We start from the raw sequence: 19,422 nt of genomic DNA, 5'->3' as shown, positions 1-19,422 counted from the left end.
ACTCATCCCAAACCATCTCAATTGGGTTGAGGTTGGGTGATTGTGAAGGCCAGGTCATCTGATGCAGCACTCATCACTCTCCTTCTTGTTCAAATAGCCCTTACACAGCCTGGAGGTGTATTTGGTCATTGTCAGTTTGAAAAACATAGTTCCACTAAGCGCAAACCAGATGGGATGGTGTATTGCTACAGAATGCTGTGGTAGCCATGCTGGTTAAGTGTGCCTGCAAACCTGATGATTGAGTTGGAGCCGTGCATGGCCACGCAGTCATGGGTGAACAGGGAGTACAGGAGAAGGCTGAGAACGCACCCTTGTGGGGCCCCAGTGTTGAGGATCAGCAGGGTGGAGATGTTGTTTCCTACCCTCACCACCTGGGGCGGCCCGTCAGAAAGTCCAGGACCCAGTTGCACAGGGCGGGGTCGAGACCCAGGGTCTCGAGCTTGATGACGAGTTTGGAGGGTACTATGGTGTTAAATGCTGAGCTGTAGTCAATGAACAACATTCTTACATTGGTATTCCTCTTGTCCAGATGGGATAGGGCAGTGTGCAGTGTGATGGCGATTGCGTAGTCTGTGGACCTATTGGGGCGGTAAACAAATTGGAGTGGGTCTAGGGTGTTAGGTAGGGTGGAGGGGATATGATCCTTGACTAGTCTCTCAAAGCACTTCATGATGACAGAAGTGAGTGCCACAGGGCGATAGTCATTTAGTTCAGTTACCTTGGCTTTCTTGGGAACAGGAATAATGGTGGCCATCTTGAAGCATGTGGGCACAGCAGACTGGGATAGGGATTGATTGAATATGTCCATAAACACACCAGCCAGCTGGTCTGCGCATGCACTGAGGACGCGGCTAGGGATGCTGTCTGGGCCGGCAGCCTTGCGAGGGTTAACACGTTTAAATGTTTTACTCATGTTGGCCACAGAGAAGGAGCCCACAGGCTTTGGTAGCGGGCTGTGTCAGTGGTACTGTATTGTCCTCAAAGCGAGCAAAGAAGTTGTTTAATTTGTCTGGGAGCAAGACGTCGATGTCTGCGACAGGGCTGGTTTTCTTTTTGTAATCCGTGATTGACTGTAGACCCTGCCACATACGTCTCGTGTTTGAGCCATTGAATTGTGACTCTACTTTGTCTCTATACTGACACTTTGCTTGTTTGATTGCCTTGCGGAGGGAATAGCTACACTGTTTGTATTCGGTCATGTTTCCAGTCGTCTTCCCACCATGAGTACAACATCACCGATGCACTTGCTAATAAACTCGCTCACCGAGTCAACGTATACGTCAATTGTCTGAGGCTACCCGGAACATATCCCAGTCCACGTGATCGAAGCAATCTTGAAGCATGGAATCCGATTGGTCAGAACAGCGTTGGATAGACCTGAGCATGGGAGTTTCCTGTTTTAGTTTCTGTCTATAGGCTGGGAGCAACAGAATGGAGTCATGCTCAGATTTGCTGAAGGGAGGGCTTTGTATGCATCACAGAAGTTAGAGTAGCAATGGTCCAGAATGCTAGCAGCCCGTGTCGCGCATTCGATATGCTGATAGAATTTAGGAAGTCTTGTTCTCAGATAAGATTTGTTAACATCCCCAGCTACAATAAATGCATCCTTAGGATATAAGGTTTCCAGTTTACATAGAGTCCAGTGAAGTTCTTTCAGGGCCGTTGAGGTATCTGCTTGGGGGGATATACACGGCTGTGACTATAATCGAAGAGAATTCTCTTGGTAGATAATGCAGTCGGCATTTGATTGTAATGAATTCTAGGTCAGGTGAACAAAAGGACTTGAGTTCCTGTATGTTGTTATGATCACACCATGAGTCATGAATCATAAGGCATACACCCCTGCACTTCTTCTTACCAGAGAGATGTTTGTTTCTGTCGGCGCGATGTGTGAATAAACCGGGAGGCTGTACCGACTCTGACAACATATCCCGAGTGAATCATGTTTCCGTGAAACAGAGAATGTTACAATCTCTGATGTCTCTCTGGAAGACAACTTGTGCCCAAATTTTGTCCACCTTGTTATCTAGAGGTTGGACATTGGCGAGTAATATGCTCGGAAGAGGCGGATGGTGTGCTCGCCTTCTGAGTCTCTCCTGCGGCGACCACGTTGTTTTGGGTCGGCCTCTGGGATAAGATCCCATGTCCAGGGTGGAGGTCCAAACAGAGGATCTGCTTCAGGAAAGTCGTATTCCTGGTGTTTTTAAAGTTGACGTCACTTTTATATCCAATAGTTCTTCCCGGCTGTATGAAATAACACTTGAGGTTTTCTGGGCTAACAATATAAGAAATGATACATAAATAACAAATTACTGCATAGTTTCCTTAGGTCCTGAAGGACCTGAAGCGACGCGACCATCTCTGTCCGCGCCATCTTGCATGGGTGACTACTTTGAAGAATCTCAAATATAAAATATATTTTGATTCGTTTAACACTTTTTTGGTTACTACATGATTCCATATGTGTTATTTCATAGTTTTGATGTCTTCAAACAGTATTGTACAATGTACAAAATAGTAAAAAGAAAGAAAAACCCTTGAATGAGTTGGTGTGTCTAAACTTTTGACTGGTACTGTATAATCACAAGACATCTACAAACTCAGGGTAGTAGTCCAGATTCTCAATCTCAGAACCCCCTGCAGAAGTAGACAGACATACACAGTTATATTGCACAGTAGAAAAAGGCCAATGTGATCATCATATTCCATAGGACATGCTGGACAATAACAGTAACATGCAAATATTTAGATTTTTTTCTCCCCACAGATATCCTATTCAATTACTGGTATGTGAATTCTGTAAATCTGTACATTTATATCATATCTGCTGCAGTTCCTCAAGGGAGAGCCGTTTGCGTTTGTAACTTGTCCGAATCAAGACTGGACCTCTACAGTTGCCATAGCCAAACGTCACTTTGGAGCGAAAGATTTCAAACGGCTCCTTTGAGGAAGACTTGAGGGCCGAAATGTTGTCGTTTCTCTCATAACAGTGTACAATTTAGCCAGCTGTTTTTAAATAGAGCGTTTTGTGGACTGTTCACAGTCCCTGGTCTAAAGATGAAAGGCTTGGAAATGTCCGCTATGATACCTGCACTGCAGGAGCTCGCGAGGTGAGACTCGAGACTGCGCTGTCTATACGGTGGACATTGTTATTGTTTTGCTGCTGTAGGTAACGTTAACTTAGCTAACATGCTAGCTTATGCTGGCTAACTTAGTACAGTTTTCCAACTGCTCCTCACATTGTTTAGTAAAATAATTGAACAGTATGACTTGATAAACGTCACTAATGCTAACTAGCTCGGTAGCTTGTTAATAGTACACTAAGTTCGCTACTGTAGCTAACTAATTAACTACATTGCTGTAACAACTTGTTGTCAATGCAGTAGGTTTAAATAATGCAAAAACAAAGTGTTGGAGAAGAAAGTAAAAGTGCAATATGTGCCATGTAAGAAAGCTAACGTTTCAGTTCCTTGCTCAGAACATGAGAACATATGAAAGCTGGTGGTTCCTTTCAACGTGAGTCTTCAATATTCCCAGGTAAAAAGTTTTAGGTTGTAGTTATTATAGGAATTATAGGACTATTTCTCTCTGTACAATTTGTATTTTATATACCTTCGACTGTTGGATGTTCTTATAGGCACTTTAGTATTGCCAGTGTAACAGTATAGCTTCCATCCCTCTCCTCTCTCCTCCCTTACCCATGCAGAGCAAGGGGAACAACCACCCCGTTAACTAGCTAGCCATTTCACATCGGTTACACCAGCCTAATCTCGGGAGTTGATAGGCTTGAAGTTATAATCTCTCTGTATTCCAGGTGGATGGTGACAGTACTCTCAGTATGGGGTCCATTTCTCTCTCTGTATTCCAGGTGGATGGTAACAGTAGTAGTCTCAGTATGGGGTCCATTTCTCTCTCTCTGTATTCCAGGTGGATGGTAACAGTACTCTCAGTATGGGGACCATTTCTCTCTCTCTGTATTCCAGGTGGATGGTAACAGTAGTAGTCTCAGTATGGGGTCCATTTCTCTCTCTGTATTCCAGGTGGATGGTAACAGTAGTAGTCTCAGTATGGGGTCCATTTCTCTCTCTCTGTATTCCAGGTGGATGGTAACAGTACTCTCAGTATGGGGACCATTTCTCTCTCTCTCTGTATTCCAGGTGGATGGTAACAGTAGTAGTCTCAGTATGGGGTCCATGTCTCTCTCTCTGTATTCCAGGTGGATGGTAACAGTAGTACTCTCAGTATGGGGTCCATTTCTCTCTCTGTATTCCAGGTGGATGGTAACAGTAGTAGTCTCAGTATGGGGTCCATTTCTCTCTCTGTATTCCAGGTGGATGGTAACAGTACTCTCAGTATGGGGTCCATGTCTCTCTCTGTATTCCAGGTGGATGGTAACAGTGCTCTCAGTATGGGGTCCATTTCTCTCTCTGTATTCCAGGTGGATGGTAACAGTACTCTCAGTATGGGGTCCATTTCTCTCTCTGTATTCCAGGTGGATGGTAACAGTAGTAGTCTCAGTATGGGGTCCATTTCTCTCTCTCTGTATTCCAGGTGGATGGTAACAGTAGTACTCTCAGTATGGGGTCCATTTCTCTCTCTCTGTATTCCAGGTGGATGGTAACAGTAGTACTCTCAGTATGGGGTCCATTTCTCTCTCTCTGTATTCCAGGTGGATGGTAACAGTAGTACTCTCAGTATGGGGTCCATTTCTCTCTCTGTATTCCAGGTGGATGGTAACAGTACTCTCAGTATGGGGTCCATTTCTCTCTCTGTATTCCAGGTGGATGGTAACAGTAGTACTCTCAGTATGGGGTCCATTTCTCTCTCTGTATTCCAGGTGGATGGTAACAGTAGTACTCTCAGTATGGGGTCTATTTCTCTCTCTCTGTATTCCAGGTGGATGGTAACAGTAGTACTCTCAGTATGGGGTCCATTTCTCTCTCTCTGTATTCCAGGTGGATGGTAACAGTAGTACTCTCAGTATGGGGTCCATTTCTCTCTCTGTATTCCAGGTGGATGGTAACAGTAGTACTCTCAGTATGGGGTCCATTTCTCTCTCTCTGTATTCCAGGTGGATGGTAACAGTAGTACTCTCAGTATGTGGTCCATTTCTCTCTCTCTGTATTCCAGGTGGATGGTAACAGTACTCTCAGTATGGGGTCCATTTCTCTCTCTCTGTATTCCAGGTGGATGGTAACAGTAGTACTCTCAGTATGGGGTCCATTTCTCTCTCTGTATTCCAGGTGGATGGTAACAGTAGTACTCTCAGTATGGGGTCTATTTCTCTCTCTCTGTATTCCAGGTGGATGGTAACAGTAGTACTCTCAGTATGGGGTCCATTTCTCTCTCTCTGTATTCCAGGTGGATGGTAACAGTAGTAGTCTCAGTATGGGGTCCATTTCTCTCTCTCTGTATTCCAGGTGGATGGTAACAGTACTCTCAGTATGGGGTCCATTTCTCTCTCTCTGTATTCCAGGTGGATGGTAACAGTAGTACTCTCAGTATGGGGTCCATTTCTCTCTCTCTGTATTCCAGGTGGATGGTAACAGTACTCTCAGTATGGGGTCCATTTCTCTCTCTCTGTATTCCAGGTGGATGGTAACAGTACTCTCAGTATGGGGTCCATTTCTCTCTCTCTGTATCCCAGGTGGATGGTAACAGTAGTCTCAGTATGGGGTCCATGTCTCTCTCTCTGTATTCCAGGTGGATGGTAACAGTAGTCTCAGTATGGGGTCCATTTCTCTCTCTCTGTATTCCAGGTGGATGGTAACAGTAGTACTCTCAGTATGGGGTCCATTTCTCTCTCTGTATTCCAGGTGGATGGTAACAGTACTCTCAGTATGGGGTCCATTTCAAGCAGTTGAAGCGTCTGGTGGAGGAGCTATCGTTCAGCCAGATCCTGATCCCTCTGCAGTCTGTCCTCATCCCCACACTGCCCTCTACTGGCCCTGCAAACACACTGCACCTCAACGCATTCCCCGGACACTGGGCCTACCTCCATGGCTTTGACGATACTGTGTGTGTGGGGGAGAGGTTTGTCTTTCTGTGTGTGTGTGGGGGGGGGGTAGTTTTGTCTTTCTGTGTCTGTGTGTGTCGTGTCACATGGTGTGTGTGTGTGGGGGGGAGTAGTTTTGTCTTTCTCTGTCTGTGTGTGTCGTGTCACATTGTGTGTGTGGGGGGGGGGGGTAGTTTGTCTTTCTGTGTGTGTGTGTGTGTGTGTGTGTGTGTGTGTGTGTGTGTGTGTGTGTGTGTGTGTCATGATGATGTGTGTATAGGTGGAGATCCTAGCCTCCCTCCAGGAGCCCAAGAAAATCGGCCTGAAGGGACGTGATGGGAGGAGCTACACTGTGATGTGTAAACCTAAAGATGACCTCCGGAAAGACTGTCGCCTCATAGAATTCAACTGCCTCATCAACAAGGTGTTTAACCTGTCACTTCTGGGGTGGTCCTGTAGCTCAGTTGGTAGAGCATGGTGCTTGTAACGCCAGGGTAGTGGGTTCGATCCCGGGACCACCCATCATGTATGCACACATGACTGTAAGTGTTTGGATAAAAGCCTGCTAAATGGCATATATTATATTATATTACTTCTCCAACTGGCATCTGTACATCACTCTGCTGTAGCCCAGAGATGACAGAACACTTCAGACTATTGTGTGTGTGTATTTGTGTGTGTGTGTGTGTGTGTGTGTGTGTGTGTGTGTGTGTGTGTGTGTGTGTGTGTGTGTGTGTGTGTGTGTGTGTGTGTGTGTGTGTGTGTGTGTGTGTTTCAGTGTACTGAAGACATTTCTCCCATGACCCTCTGGTAGAGTGGAGTAAACCCAAAGGACGATCCAAGACACAGGCCAGTGAGAATGGAGAGATAGTCAACGAGAAGGTACACACACACTATCCCTCTCTCTCTCCAAAGAAATGTTCATAGAAAACACAGTATCTCTAAAGAAATGTTCATAGAAAACACAGTATCTCTAAAGAAATGTTCATAGAAAACACAGTATCTCTAAAGAAATGTTCATAGAAAACACAGTATCTCTAAAAACACAGTAAATGTTCATAGAAAACACACAGTATCTCTAAAGAAATGTTCATAGAAAACACAGTATCTCTAAAGAAATGTTCATAGAAAACACAGTATCTCCAAAGAAATGTTCATAGAAAACACAGTATCTCCAAAGAAATTTTCATAGAAAACACAGTATCTCCAAAGAAATTTTCATAGAAAACACAGTATCTCTAAATACATGTGAAAGGATTAACTAACACATCCTTTCTCCCCTCCCAGGCCACTACCTGATACAGGAGGCTACCGACGACAAAAACTACTGTGTCAGATGTACCTGGGCTGGGGACCTTACCTGTGATACACATGGCTTCTCTGAGACACTGTTTACAATGTTCAATATTTGACTTGTTCTGTTATCAATGACATTCTCTTCCTTTTTCATGTTTTTGTAAATCTGGAATAATTGTTATGTTTTTCATGGGGCAGTTGCAAATTTTACCGTAATAAAAAAATATATATTTTCTGAAATGTGTGTGTAATCTCATTACAGCTGCAAGTCTCTTGGGGTATGTCTCTATAAGCTTGCCACATCAAGCAACTGGGATTGTGTCCCATTCAAGGCAAAACTGCTCCAGCTCCATCAAGTTGGATGGGTTCCGATGGTGTACAGCATTCTATAAATCATACCATAGATTGTCAATTGGATTGAGGTCTGGGCTTTGACTAGTCCATTCCAAGACATTTAAATGTTCCCCCTTAAACCACTCGAGTGTTGCTTTAGCAGTATGCGTAGGGTCATTGTCCTGCTGGAAGGAAAACCTCCGTCCCAGTCTCAAATCTCTGGAAGACTGAAACAGGTTTCCCTCAAGAATTTCACTGTATTTAGCACAGATACATCATTCCTTCAATTCTGACCAGTTTCCCAGTCCCCGCCAATGGAAAAACATCCCCACAGCATTTGGTGGGCAGCCCTCTTTGGTAGGTTTGTAAATGGATTTAATGGTGCTCTGTGGAATATTCAAAGTTTCAGATATTTTTTATAACCCAACCCTGATCTGTACTTCTCCACAACTTTGTCCCTGCTTGCTTAGTGGTGTTGCAGACTCTGGGGCCTTTCAGAACAGATGTATATATATATACTGAGATCATGTGACACTTAGATTGCACACAAGTGGACTTTATTTAATTGTGTAACTTCTGAAGGTAATTGGTTGCACCAGATATTATAAAGGTGGTGAATACATATGCACGCACTACTTTTCCGTTTTTTTTTTTTAATTAAACAAGTAAAAAAAAAAATCATTTCGCTTCACCAATTTGGACTATTTTGTTTATGTCCATTTACATGACATCGAAATTCAAATCCATTTAAATTACAAGTTGTAATGCAACAAAATAAGAACAACGCCAAGGGGGTGAATACTTTTGCAAGGCACTGTACATGAACCATTCACTCACACATGACAGAGGGAGTTTGACATTTTGCGAGACACCTGATCTTCTTCGCGTCATAGCGCGACAAATGTTCTTTGCAGCAGCCCATTGACGTCACCAAAACATCCCCTAAAGCCGCGAATAGAGAAACGAGCTGCTGGAGAGGTAAACAGATTCCGCTGTCATTCATTCAAACAACGCTAGCTGATATGATGGATATTCTTAGCTCCTCTGTGTGGAAAATGTTGTGACAGGATACATCACCGCTAGTCATACTCTGTCTTTCGAGAATGTTCGTTGTTTACGGTCTCAGTTTTCACATGCCAGTAATCCGGTTAGAAGAGATGTATTTTTAGAGCTGTCCACGGCTGCTAGACAACTAGCCTAGCTCGTTGCGCCGTAGGAGATCGGCCGACCTTGACCAGATGGACATCACGAGGCTCGCTGTGGACGCGGGCGCGTTTATCAACCGAGCTGTTCAGGTGAGGGAGATGTTGAATTTAACTTCATTGATCTCCAAGGGTCGATTTCTATGTCAATCTGATTCAGTTAGATAGTAGCGGGGATGACAGCAGTGTATTTGCCTAACATATATAGCTAGTTGTCACAAGATGTAATAATAACAAATAAATTGTGCTCAAGTGAACAAAGCCGCTGGTCGGCAATCGGAGATTCAGCACCATTCATATGGACAACGTCATGTTCAGCACCACGTGACAGTGGACAGCGACGGTCTCAGGAGCAGCCATTCCTCAAAGAAATAGCCTTTAATAATAATAATAATAATAATGTAATAATGTTACCTTCTGTAGCTCAGTTGGTAGAGCATGGCGCTTGTAACGCCAGGGTAGTGGGTTCAATTCCGGGACCACCCATACGTAGAATGTATGCACACATGACTGTAAGTCGCTTTGGATAAAAGCGTCTGCTAAATGGCATATATTATTATTATTATTAAATAGCCTTTCATGTGATCCTTTGAAACTGCATCTACAACACACACACTCTCACACATAGATGACGTGTTGTATCTCCTCAGTATACGGAGGAAGCTCTGGGACAGGCTGAGAAGACAGAGTTGGACAGCCGGTTGGTGAGTCTCCTGGACAGAGCAGACTCCACTAAGACCTGGACTGACAAAATCATCTCACAGACTGAGACTTTATTGCAGCCTAACCCTGGTTAGTTTGTGTGTGTGTGTGCGTGTGTGTGTGTGTGTAAGCTAAGGGATTTTAACCTCTAACCCCAGATCTCTGAACCCTAATCTTTTAGGAGCTCGTTTAGAGGACTTGTTGTATAAGGGTCTGGATTGGAGCGCCCCTGAGAGGCCAACCCCCCACGAGCTGCTGAGTGAAAACATGATGGACGCTGCTCTGGAACTGGGGAGACACACACCCTACGGTACACACACACACACCCTACGGCACACACACACACACACACACCCTACGGTACACACACACACCCCCCCCCCTACGGTACACACATATGTACATCCTACGATACATACACACCCTACGATACACACACCCCCTACGGTACACACACACACACACACCCTACGGTACACACATATGTACATCCTACGATACATACACACCCTACGATACACACACACCCTACGGTACACACACACACACACACTATGGTTAGAGACTGGACATGTGTATATATGTGTGTGTGTGTAGGTAGTACTCTGATTAAGTGTGGGGAGTTGGAGAGGCAGATCGGGGTGGCAAACAAGAAGCTGATCCAGAGTACAGACATCAACTTCCTGTCTCCTCTACGGAGGTTTACTGACCAGGAATACACCGTCATACAGGTACACACACACACACACACACACACACACCACACCACAACACACACACACTATTATAACACAAATACACTCTGACAACTGCGTGTGTGTGTTTGTGTGTGTGCGTACGTGTGTGCGTAGAATGAGCGCAGACAGCTGGTGAATAAGCGGTTAGATCTGGACATTGCGAAGGCCAGACTGAGAAAGGCACAGGAAGCAGACAGCGAGGCCCGGGTGAGAACACACATACTGCTGACCTCATACTGCCCACCTCCTACTGCTGACCTCCTACTGCTGACCTCATACTGCCCACCTCGTACTGCTGACCTCGTACTGCTGATCTCCTACTGCTGACCTTGTACTGCTGACCTCATACTGCCCACCTCAGACTGCTGACCTCGTACTGCTGACCTACTGCTGACCTTGTACTGCTGACCTCATACTGCTGACCTCGTACTGCTGACCTCATACTGCCCACCTCATACTGCTGACATCATACTGCTGACATCATACTGCTGACCTCCTACTGCTGACCTCATACTGCCCACCTCATACTGTTGACCTCATACTGCCCACCTCATACTGCTGACCTCCTACTGCTGACCTCGTACTGCTGACCTCCTACTGCTGACCTCATACTGCTGACCTCATACTGCCCAACTCATACTGCTGACCTCGTACTGCTGACCTCATACTGCCCACCTCATACTGCTGACCTCATACCGATGACCTCCTACTGCTGACCTCATACTGCCGACCTCATACTGCCGACCTCATACTGCTGACCTCGTACTGCTGACCTCGTACTGCTGACCTCGTACTGCTGACCTCGTACTGCTGACCTCGTACTGCTGACTTAGTACTGCTGACCACACACTGCTGACCTCCTACTGCTGACTTCGTACTGCTGACCTCATACTGCTGACCTCACACTGCTGACCTCACACTGCTGACCTCCTACTGCTAACCTCCTACTGCTAACCTCCTACTGCTGACTCCATACTGCTGACTCCATACTGCGGACCACACACTGCTGACCTTGTACTGCTGACCTCCTACTGCTGATCTCCTACTGCTGACCTCTCACTGCTGACCTCGTACTGCTGACCACACACTGCTGACCTCGTACTGCTGACCCCATACTGCTGACCACACACTGCTGACCTCACACTGCTGACCTCCTACTGCTAACCTCCTACTGCTAACCTCCTACTGCTGACTCCATACTGCTGACCACACACTGCTGACCTTGTACTGCTGACCTCCTACTACTGATCTCCTACTGCTGACCTCTCACTGCTGACCTCGTACTGCTGACCACACACTGCTGACCTCGTACTGCTGACCCCATACTGCTGACCTCTCACTGCTGACGCCATACTGCTGACCACACACTGCTGACCTCCTCATTGACGAAGGGTCAATGGTGGCTTGAAAGATTTATGCGTATTTGGATCAGGAGAGGTGTGCCTTAGGTTTCCAAGAATGTCAACAACGCATAGCATCAAAAGTCAAGTCTCACCATTCTCTCCTCTCTCTATCTATCTCCCTCGCCCTCTCTCTATCTCATTCTCTCTCTCTCGCTCTCTGTGTCTCTTTCTTTCTTTCTCATTCTCTCTCTCTTTCTTTCTCATTCTTTCTCTCGCTCTTTTTCTCATTCTCTCTCTCTCTCTCTCTTTCTCTCTCTCTCTCCCTTTCTCTCTCAGGGTCTAAATGCTAACCCATTAGGAGAGGAGTATGTAGCTCATGTCTCCTACATGTTCAGCTTCCTACGAGTCAGATGGCTGAAGGTCAGTCCCCACATATACACATGCACACTCCCACACGCTTGTTTTAACATCAGGTAGCACAGTAAGACTGGACGATATAATGAAAATGGACCAGCAGTTTTCTCATTGGTTGGTCCTGTTCCTGTCTGTTTTCTCATTGGTTAGTCCTGTTCCTTTATGTCTTCTCATTGGTTTGTCCTGTTCCTGTCTGTTTTCTCATTGGTTAGTCCTGTTCCTTTATGTCTTCTCATTGGTTTGTCCTGTTCCTGTCTGTTTTCTCATTGGTTAGTCCTGTTCCTTTATGTCTTCTCATTGATTGATCCTATGTATCTCTATCCATTGCTGTCAGATGTGGGCCCAGGAAGTCTCTCAGGCAGAGATGGAGCTGAGGATCTCTCAGTGTGTGTTTGACCGACAGTCAGAGATCACCAGACTACTGCTGGAGGGAATCAACACTACACATGTATGTACCAACACGCATGCACACACACACACACACACACACACATTCACATAGACTGCTATTAACACAGACACCTGCTCACTCTCTCGTTCTACCCTGTCTGTTGCAGGCTGCCCATTTGAGAAGCCTGTCTGACTTTGTAGAAGCCCAGGGTAGCTACTACGCTCAGTGTTACCAGCTCACACAGGACCTACACACCCAACTGGCCTGGTGTGTATCTGTGTGTGTATCTGTGTGTGTATGTGTGTGTGTGTGTGTGTGTGTGTGTGTGTGTGTGTGTGTGTGTGTGTGTGTGTGTGTGTGTGTGTGTGTGTGTGTGTGTGTGTGTGTGTGTTAACCACTTTTTGTTTTCTCTCATTGTAGCACTCCCTCTGATCTGCTACAATAACAACGGGCACTTAGAAACTAACCAACCCTCAACAGGTAACCTGCCCTTAGCAACTATTCAGCCCCTAGCAACCAGTGACTCTGCAACAACCAACCAGGCAACTAGCCAACCCCTATCAACCAACCAGGCAAACAGCCAACCCTTAGCAACCAACCAGACAGCAAATGAGTCCTCAAAACCAACAAGTCCTCGACAACCAATAAGTCCTTGACAAACAACCAGACAAGCAGACAACTCTTAGCAACCACTGGATCCTCTACAAGCAACCAGGTAACCAACTAGTTTAGATTAGTTTATTAGACAAGAATCACATATCAAGGTCAAAGACTTATTTCCATTTTGGTCTGCTAGGCTTTGTCAATCATCCAGACAAACAGCCAAGCCCTACAAACCAACCAGGCAACCAGCCAACCCCCTACAAACCAACCAGGCAACCAGCCAACCCCTACAAACCAACCAGGCAACCAGCCAACCCTACAAACCAACCAGGCAATCCGCCAACCCCTACAAACCAACCAGGCAACCAGCCAACCCTACAAACCAACCAGGCAACCAGCCAACCTCTGCAAACCAACCAGGCAACCAGCCAACCCCGGCAAACCAACCAGGCAACCAGCCAACCTCTAGGAACCAACCAGGCAACCAGCCAGCACCTCTACAAACCAACCAGGAAACCAGACAACCCCTACAAACCAACCAGGCAACAAACCAACCTCTAGGAACCAAACCAGGCAACCAGCCAACCTCTACAAACCAACCCGGCAACCAGCCAACCTCTAAGAACCAACCAGGCAACCAGCCAACCCCGACAAACCAACCAGGCAACCAGCCAACCCCTACAAACCAACCAGGCAACCAGCCAACCTCTAGGAACCAACCAGGCAACCAGCCTACCTCTACAAACCAACCAGGCAACCAGACAACCCCTACAAACCAACCCCGGCAACCAGACAACCTCTAGGAACCAACCAGGCAACCAGCCAATCCCTACAAAACCATCCAGGCAACCAATGAGTCCCCCTACAACCAATGTGTTTCTCAACAACTAATGAGTCCTCGACCACCAACCAGGTAACTAACCAGCCCTCGACATCCAATCAGGTAACAAACCAATCTCTAGCAACCTACCGGACAAACAGCCAGCCCTTAGCAACCAATGAGTCGTCGACAAACAACGAGAATTCGACAAACAACCGGGCAACCAGCCAGCCCTTGAAAACCAACCAGGCAACCAGACAGCCCCTACAAACCAACCAGGCAACCAATGAGTCCCCAACAACCAATGTATCCTCATCAACCAACCAGGCAACAAACCAACCCTTGAAAACCAACCAGGAACTTATCGAACCCTTAGCAACCAATGAGTCATCAACCACCAACCAACCCATACAAACCAACCCAGCAAACCAGACAACCTCTAGGAACCAACCAGGCTACCAGCCAATCCCTACAAACCATCCAGGCAACCAATGAGTCCCCAACAACCAATGTGTTCTCAACAACTAATGAGTCCTCGACCACCAACCAGGTAACTAACCAGCCCTCGACATCCAATCAGGTAACCAACCAATCTCTAGCAACCTACCGGACAATCAGCCAGCCCTTAGCAACCAATGAGTCGTCGACAAACAACGAGAACTCGACAAACAACCGGGCAACCAGCCAGCCCTTGAAAACCAACCAGGCAACCAGACAACCCCTACAAACCAACCAGGCAACCAATGAGTCCCCAACAACCAATGTATCCTCATCAACCAACCAGGCAACAAACCAACCCTTGAAAACCAAACAGGAACTCATCGAACCCTTAGCAACCAATGAGTCATCAACCACCAACCAACCCATACAAACCAACCAGGCAACAGACAGCCCTTGACAAGCAACCAGGAAACTGGTGCACTTATGTGGCTATATTGAAGCAACATCTCAAGACATCAGTCAGGATGTTAAAGCTGGTCGCAAATGGGTCTTCCAAATGGACAATGACCCCAAGCATACGTCCAAGGTTATAGCAAAATGGCTTAAGGACAACAAAGTCAAGGTGTTGGAGTGGCTATCACAAAGCCCTGACCTCAATCCTATAAAATTTGTGGGCAGAACTGAAAAGCATGTGCGAACAAGGAGGCCTACAAACCTGACTTAGTTACACCATCTCTGTCAGGGGGAATGGGCCAAAATTCACCCCCAACTTATTGTGGGAAGCTTGTGGAAGGCTACCTGAAATGTTTGACCCAAGTTAAACCATTTAAAGGCAATGCTACCAAATATTAATGTAAACTTCTGACCCACTGGAAATCATTTTTAAAAGCTGAAACTAATCAGCTACTATTATTCTGACATTTCACATTCTTAAAATAAAGTGGTGATCCTAACTGACCTAAGACAGGGATTTTTTTACTAGGATTAAATGTCAGGAATGGTGAAAAACTGAGTTTAAAAGTATTTGGCTGTGTATGTAAACTAAATGTGTATGTAAACTTCGACTTCAACTGTATCTATTGGAGCATCCATGTACTCTTTAAGTGAGTTATGTATCCAGGCCTAAATGTATGTATATGGTGGTGATCTATGTGGAGGTTATCTAGATGTATATGCATGTAGGTTACTGTATATGGTGGTGATCTATGTGGAGGTTATCTAGATGTATATGCATGTAGGTTACTGTTTATGGTGGTGATCTATGTGGAGGTTATCTAGATGTATATGCATGTAGGTTACTGTATATGCTGGTATAGATCTATATGGTTGGTATATGTCTATTTGGAGACTTAGAAATGGAGTAACACTGACAGCAGTGTTTACATTATGCATTGTGTCGTCTGAAAACAGTTTGTGTGATCAAGAGATGACATTTTGTTGCATATGGAATACGTGTGTGTGTGTGTGTGACCCTTCACCTCTATAGGGTGAGGTCATTTTCCATACGGCAACATGTCGCGCTTATTCCATAGTATTAAACACACACACTTACAGCCTTGAATATAGTCCCACCAGGCTAAACCGTGTAAATGTTTCCGTCTACAGATGTTTTCAATTGACCCTGCCTGAGAGGGCAGCTATACGCACACACGCACACACGCACGACAGCTCCGCCTCAATCTGCTGGTGCTGAGGTCTACGTGGTTACTCTGGGTTACTGGGACACAGAACACACACACATTAACTATTGAGGTTTGACTTCCATGTCTCTGAACCTGTCAGAGTTGTTTCAGTGACATTATGTTTTATTATCAACTCTGACCATATTAGATCATCTGGAATGATTTAGAATCATATTAAACTGATAATGAGGCTCTGGTGCAGTGTGATGTTTATCAGAGCTCTGAATCTATGGCTGCTGTGTTTCTGGTGTGAACCCTGTTCAGACTATGATGTGTGTGTGAGTGTGTGTGTGAGTGTGTGCACACCCGCCCTCTCTCAGCTGAGGGCCTGTATCAGAGCCAATTGAGAAGTCGGAGTCTTAAATCCGTCCATGGCTGTCGGTATTCCTGGGTTTCCTGTGGCGTTCCCTGTCATAATAACTGTTTCCTGTGACTATGGAATGCTTCACCTCTCTGTCAGGGAGAGGTCTCCTGGTGAAAGGTTTTATGGACGAGCCGCATCCTGTGGCTGAGGAAATATGAACTCTAGATCTACGCACACACACACACACACACAGCTTTACTTAGTACGCTGTTTGGGGATATTACATTTTATAGTATGCAAACTTGAAGAAAAAAATAGCATTTGTACAGTTAGTAAATTGTAAATACTTTTAGTAAGCTGTATGTAGGTGAGAATTCTGGTTCGGTGTCGGAGATCATTTAGGAAACAACAGTTGCATACTTCTCACGGTCTTCTACAACATGAGCAGACCTGTGGCGAGGTGAACCTTATCTGGAAGTCCTTGGTCATAGTTTCCACATCTCCATTGAGGGACCTGTCTTTGGTACACGTACTGCTGAGGAAGGGGGACACAGTCAGGTATGTACACACACACACACACACACATGCACACATTCTTATTGGCCCATGCAGGGAGACCGACAACATGACGTCACCAAAACATTCCCATCTAAAATAGTCAGTGAATCATTTTTATGTCCGTTTCTGTCCAGAGGTGGTGTTCCGTGTGCCAAAATTGAAGTGGAGAAAAGTAAAGAGTTGACCCCTCTCTTCTTGTCCTCTGCTGCAGGTGCCTTCACAGCACCGGTGAGAGGCGTCTACTACATCAGATTCACCGCTGCTCAACCTGGGCTTGGTTACATGGGTAGTTACATGAGTCATTCTGGAGCTGGAGGAGGGAGACGTGGTGTACATGCGTCTCCCTGCGAGCTTCAGGCTCTATGATGACACATAACATCTTCAGTGGCTTCCTGCTTTTCACTGTGTGAGAACATCAGAAATACTGTAATGGTCTCATGTGAAGAAGAGTTTGAATGTCAGGGCCTCGTGGAGCCACAAACACATCTTTAAAAAGGAGAAGAATCACACATCCCTTGTAAAGCTAAGATCTAAGGGTTGTCATTATGAGCCAGATTTACTAAGTGACAATACACAAGAAGCAATGCTAAATCACACTATACTGAACTGTACACTACTGAACTGTACACTATACTGAACTGTACACTACTGAACTGTATACTATACTGAACTGTACACTACTGAACTGTACACTACTGAACTGTACACTATACTGAACTGTACACTACTGAAATGTACACTATACTGAACTGTACACTACTGAACTGTACACTATACTGAACTGTACACTACTGAACTGTACACTACTGAACTGTACACTATACTGAACTGTACACTACTGAACTGTATACTATACTGAACTGTACACTACTGAACTGTACACTACTGAACTGTACACTACTGAACTGTATACTACTGAACTGTACACTACTGAACTGTACACTATACTGAACTGTACATTACTGAACTGTACACTATACTGAACTGTACACTATACTGAACTGTACACTACTGAACTGTATACTATACTGAACTGTACACTACTGAACTGTACACTATACTGAACTGTACATTACTGAACTGTACACTATACTGAACTGTACACTATACTGAACTGTACACTATACTGAACTGTACACTACTGAACTGTACACTATACTGAACTGTACACTATACTGAACTGTACCTACTGAACTGTACACTATACTGAACTGTACACTACTGAACTGTACACTACTGAACTGTACACTATACTGAACTGTACACTACTGAACTATTGAACTGTACACTACTGAACTGTACACTACTGAACTGTATACTATACTGAACTGTACACTACTGAACTGTACACTATAATGAACTGTACACTACTGAACTGTATACTATACTGAACTGTACACTACTGAACTGTACACTATACTGAACTGTACACTACTGAACTGTATACTATACTGAACTGTACACTACTGAACTGTATACTGTACTGAACTGTACACTACTGAACTGTACACTACTGAACTGTATACTATACTGAACTGTACACTATACTGAACTGTACACTACTGAACTGTACACTACTGAACTGTATACTATACTGAACTGTACACTACTGGAGTGTATACTATACTGAACTGTACACTATACTGAACTGTACACTATACTGAACTGTACACTACTGAACTGTACACTACTGAACTGTATACTATACTGAACTGTACACTACTGAACTGTATACTATACTGAACTGTACACTACTGGAGTGTTTACTATACTGAACTGTACACTATACTGGAGTGTATACTATACTGAACTGTACACTACTGAACTGTACACTATACTGAACTGTATACTATACTGAACTGTACACTACTGGAGTGTATACTATACTGAACTGTACACTACTGAACTGTACACTATACTGAACTGTACACTACTGAACTGTACACTACTGAACTGTACACTACTGAACTGTACACTACTGAACTGTATACTATACTGAACTGTACACTACTGAACTGTACACTACTGAACTGTATACTATACTGAACTGTACACTATACTGAACTGTACACTACTGAACTGTACACTACTGAACTGTATACTATACTGAACTGTACACTACTGGAGTGTATACTATACTGAACTGTACACTACTGAACTGTACACTATACTGAACTGTACACTACTGAACTGTATACTATACTGAACTGTACACTATACTGAACTGTACACTATACTGAACTGTACACTACCGAACTGTACACTACTGAACTGTATACTATACTGAACTGTACACTACTGAACTGTATACTATACTGAACTGTACACTACTGGAGTGTTTACTATACTGAACTGTACACTATACTGGAGTGTATACTATACTGAACTGTACACTACTGAACTGTACACTATAGTGAACTGTATACTATACTGAACTGTACACTACTGGAGTATATACTATACCGAACTGTACACTACTGAACTGTACACTATACTGAACTGTACACTACTGAACTGTACACTACTGAACTGTACACTACTGAACTGTACACTACTGAACTGTATACTATACTGAACTGTACACTACTAACTGTACACTAC

The 19,422-nt window shown here is 44.7% G+C and overlaps 1 protein-coding gene and 1 long non-coding RNA gene across 47 annotated transcripts; both read left to right on the top strand.

Annotated features, from left to right (window-relative positions):
* The first annotated feature begins 2,856 nt into the window (after positions 1-2,856).
* LOC118381601 (uncharacterized) lies at positions 2,857-7,525 on the top strand. 46 transcript variants are annotated; one of them, XR_008106986.1, is made up of 10 exons: positions 2,857-3,110; positions 3,479-3,537; positions 4,100-4,273; positions 4,552-4,726; positions 4,781-4,955; positions 5,013-5,071; positions 5,131-6,016; positions 6,276-6,419; positions 6,810-6,877; positions 7,283-7,525. It is a non-coding gene; the product is annotated as an uncharacterized LOC118381601 (long non-coding RNA). The 46 variants fall into 46 exon arrangements; XR_008106963.1 differs by having other exon boundaries at positions 4,100-4,330; positions 4,493-4,726; XR_008106968.1 differs by lacking the exon at positions 4,100-4,273 and adding an exon at positions 3,928-4,099 and having other exon boundaries at positions 4,493-4,726.
* Positions 7,526-8,767: 1,242 nt separating this feature from the next.
* LOC127920688 (endophilin-B2-like) lies at positions 8,768-12,963 on the top strand. The gene is made up of 9 exons (XM_052504746.1): positions 8,768-8,919; positions 9,477-9,618; positions 9,710-9,838; positions 10,126-10,259; positions 10,380-10,472; positions 11,945-12,028; positions 12,357-12,470; positions 12,580-12,709; positions 12,956-12,963. The coding sequence occupies exons 1-9, from the start codon at positions 8,863-8,865 to the stop codon at positions 12,961-12,963; spliced, it is 891 nt and encodes a 296-aa protein (XP_052360706.1). The 5' UTR covers positions 8,768-8,862.
* The last annotated feature ends 6,459 nt before the right edge of the window (positions 12,964-19,422 follow it).

The sequence above is a fragment of the Oncorhynchus keta genome, unplaced genomic scaffold (genome assembly GCF_023373465.1).
Source record: "Oncorhynchus keta strain PuntledgeMale-10-30-2019 unplaced genomic scaffold, Oket_V2 Un_contig_20263_pilon_pilon, whole genome shotgun sequence".
Classification (NCBI taxonomy): Eukaryota; Metazoa; Chordata; class Actinopteri; order Salmoniformes; family Salmonidae; genus Oncorhynchus; species Oncorhynchus keta.
The sequence above is the reverse complement of the archived record's forward strand: the minus strand, read 5'-3'. Positions and strand labels throughout refer to the sequence as shown.